Source organism: Penaeus monodon, chromosome 15 (assembly GCF_015228065.2).
Source record: "Penaeus monodon isolate SGIC_2016 chromosome 15, NSTDA_Pmon_1, whole genome shotgun sequence".
NCBI classification, from domain to species: domain Eukaryota; kingdom Metazoa; phylum Arthropoda; class Malacostraca; order Decapoda; family Penaeidae; genus Penaeus; species Penaeus monodon.
This window is the reverse complement of record NC_051400.1, coordinates 39,027,374-39,028,157: the sequence shown is the minus strand read 5'-3', so window position 1 is coordinate 39,028,157 and position 784 is coordinate 39,027,374. Positions and strand designations below refer to the sequence as shown.

Genomic DNA, 784 nt, shown 5'->3' with positions numbered 1-784 from the left:
AGGATGAGCCAACATTTTATTTATAATCTTTCTTGTCGTGCACTTTATTTGCATTTCCTCTGTACCAAAGAGATTAGGAAAGTGATAAAGCATGAGTAAAAATATGACCAATTAATTAAAGAACAGAACAAGATTTTATTTCGTTTCGAACAAAATGTTATCACAACAAAATTTTGCTGTACGTATCCAAAAATATTAAGTAAAATTCGTTAGACACTAAACATTTAGTTACATAACAAAAGAGGTTTAAGCAATGTCTCTGACAAAACCTCAATATATGCAAGACAAATAACAAAAGTCGATCATACTTTCCTAAATGTGAGCGCGACAGACATTCGAAATCTGGCACCTACGTCCGCTCCATCCTAATCCTAACAGTCCTTTCCCGGTCTCCCCAGCAGGAGGACTGGCTGAGGCGCGGCCGAGTCCCCTCCGGACCCGCAGCGGACAAGCGCGGCTTCGGCTCCATGATGCCGCAGTACCTGGTCAACTTGTACCGGCCGGACGTGCTCAACAACCTGCCCAAGTCCCTTTTCTCCCGTACTCGGCCCAGCACGGACCGCGGAAGGAGGTCCTACGACTAGATCCCTCGGCTGCAGCAGCGGCGGCCGGGAGGGGCAGGCTGTCCCTTCCCGAGGGCGGAGGAGAGAGGGGCGTGGGGGCGGCGGATCCGGAGGCGCTGAGGCTGTGGCACGAACTCTACAAGGCTCTGCAGGCCTCGCAGACGACGGAGCAGGACGCGCTGACGAATTCGTGCTGACGCGGCTGCCTCCTGACGCGGTGT

At 51.3% G+C, this 784-nt stretch overlaps 1 protein-coding gene across 1 annotated transcript in view; it reads left to right on the top strand.

Moving 5' to 3' along the window:
* Positions 1-778, top strand: part of LOC119582172 — a 4,919-nt gene extending 4,141 nt beyond the window's left edge. Inside the window, exon 3 of the mRNA XM_037930409.1 lies at positions 402-778. Coding sequence (XP_037786337.1) covers positions 402-584 — 183 coding nt within the window. The 3' untranslated portion in view covers positions 585-778. The remainder of the gene's footprint in view (positions 1-401) is intronic.
* Positions 779-784: the final 6 nt, after the last annotated feature.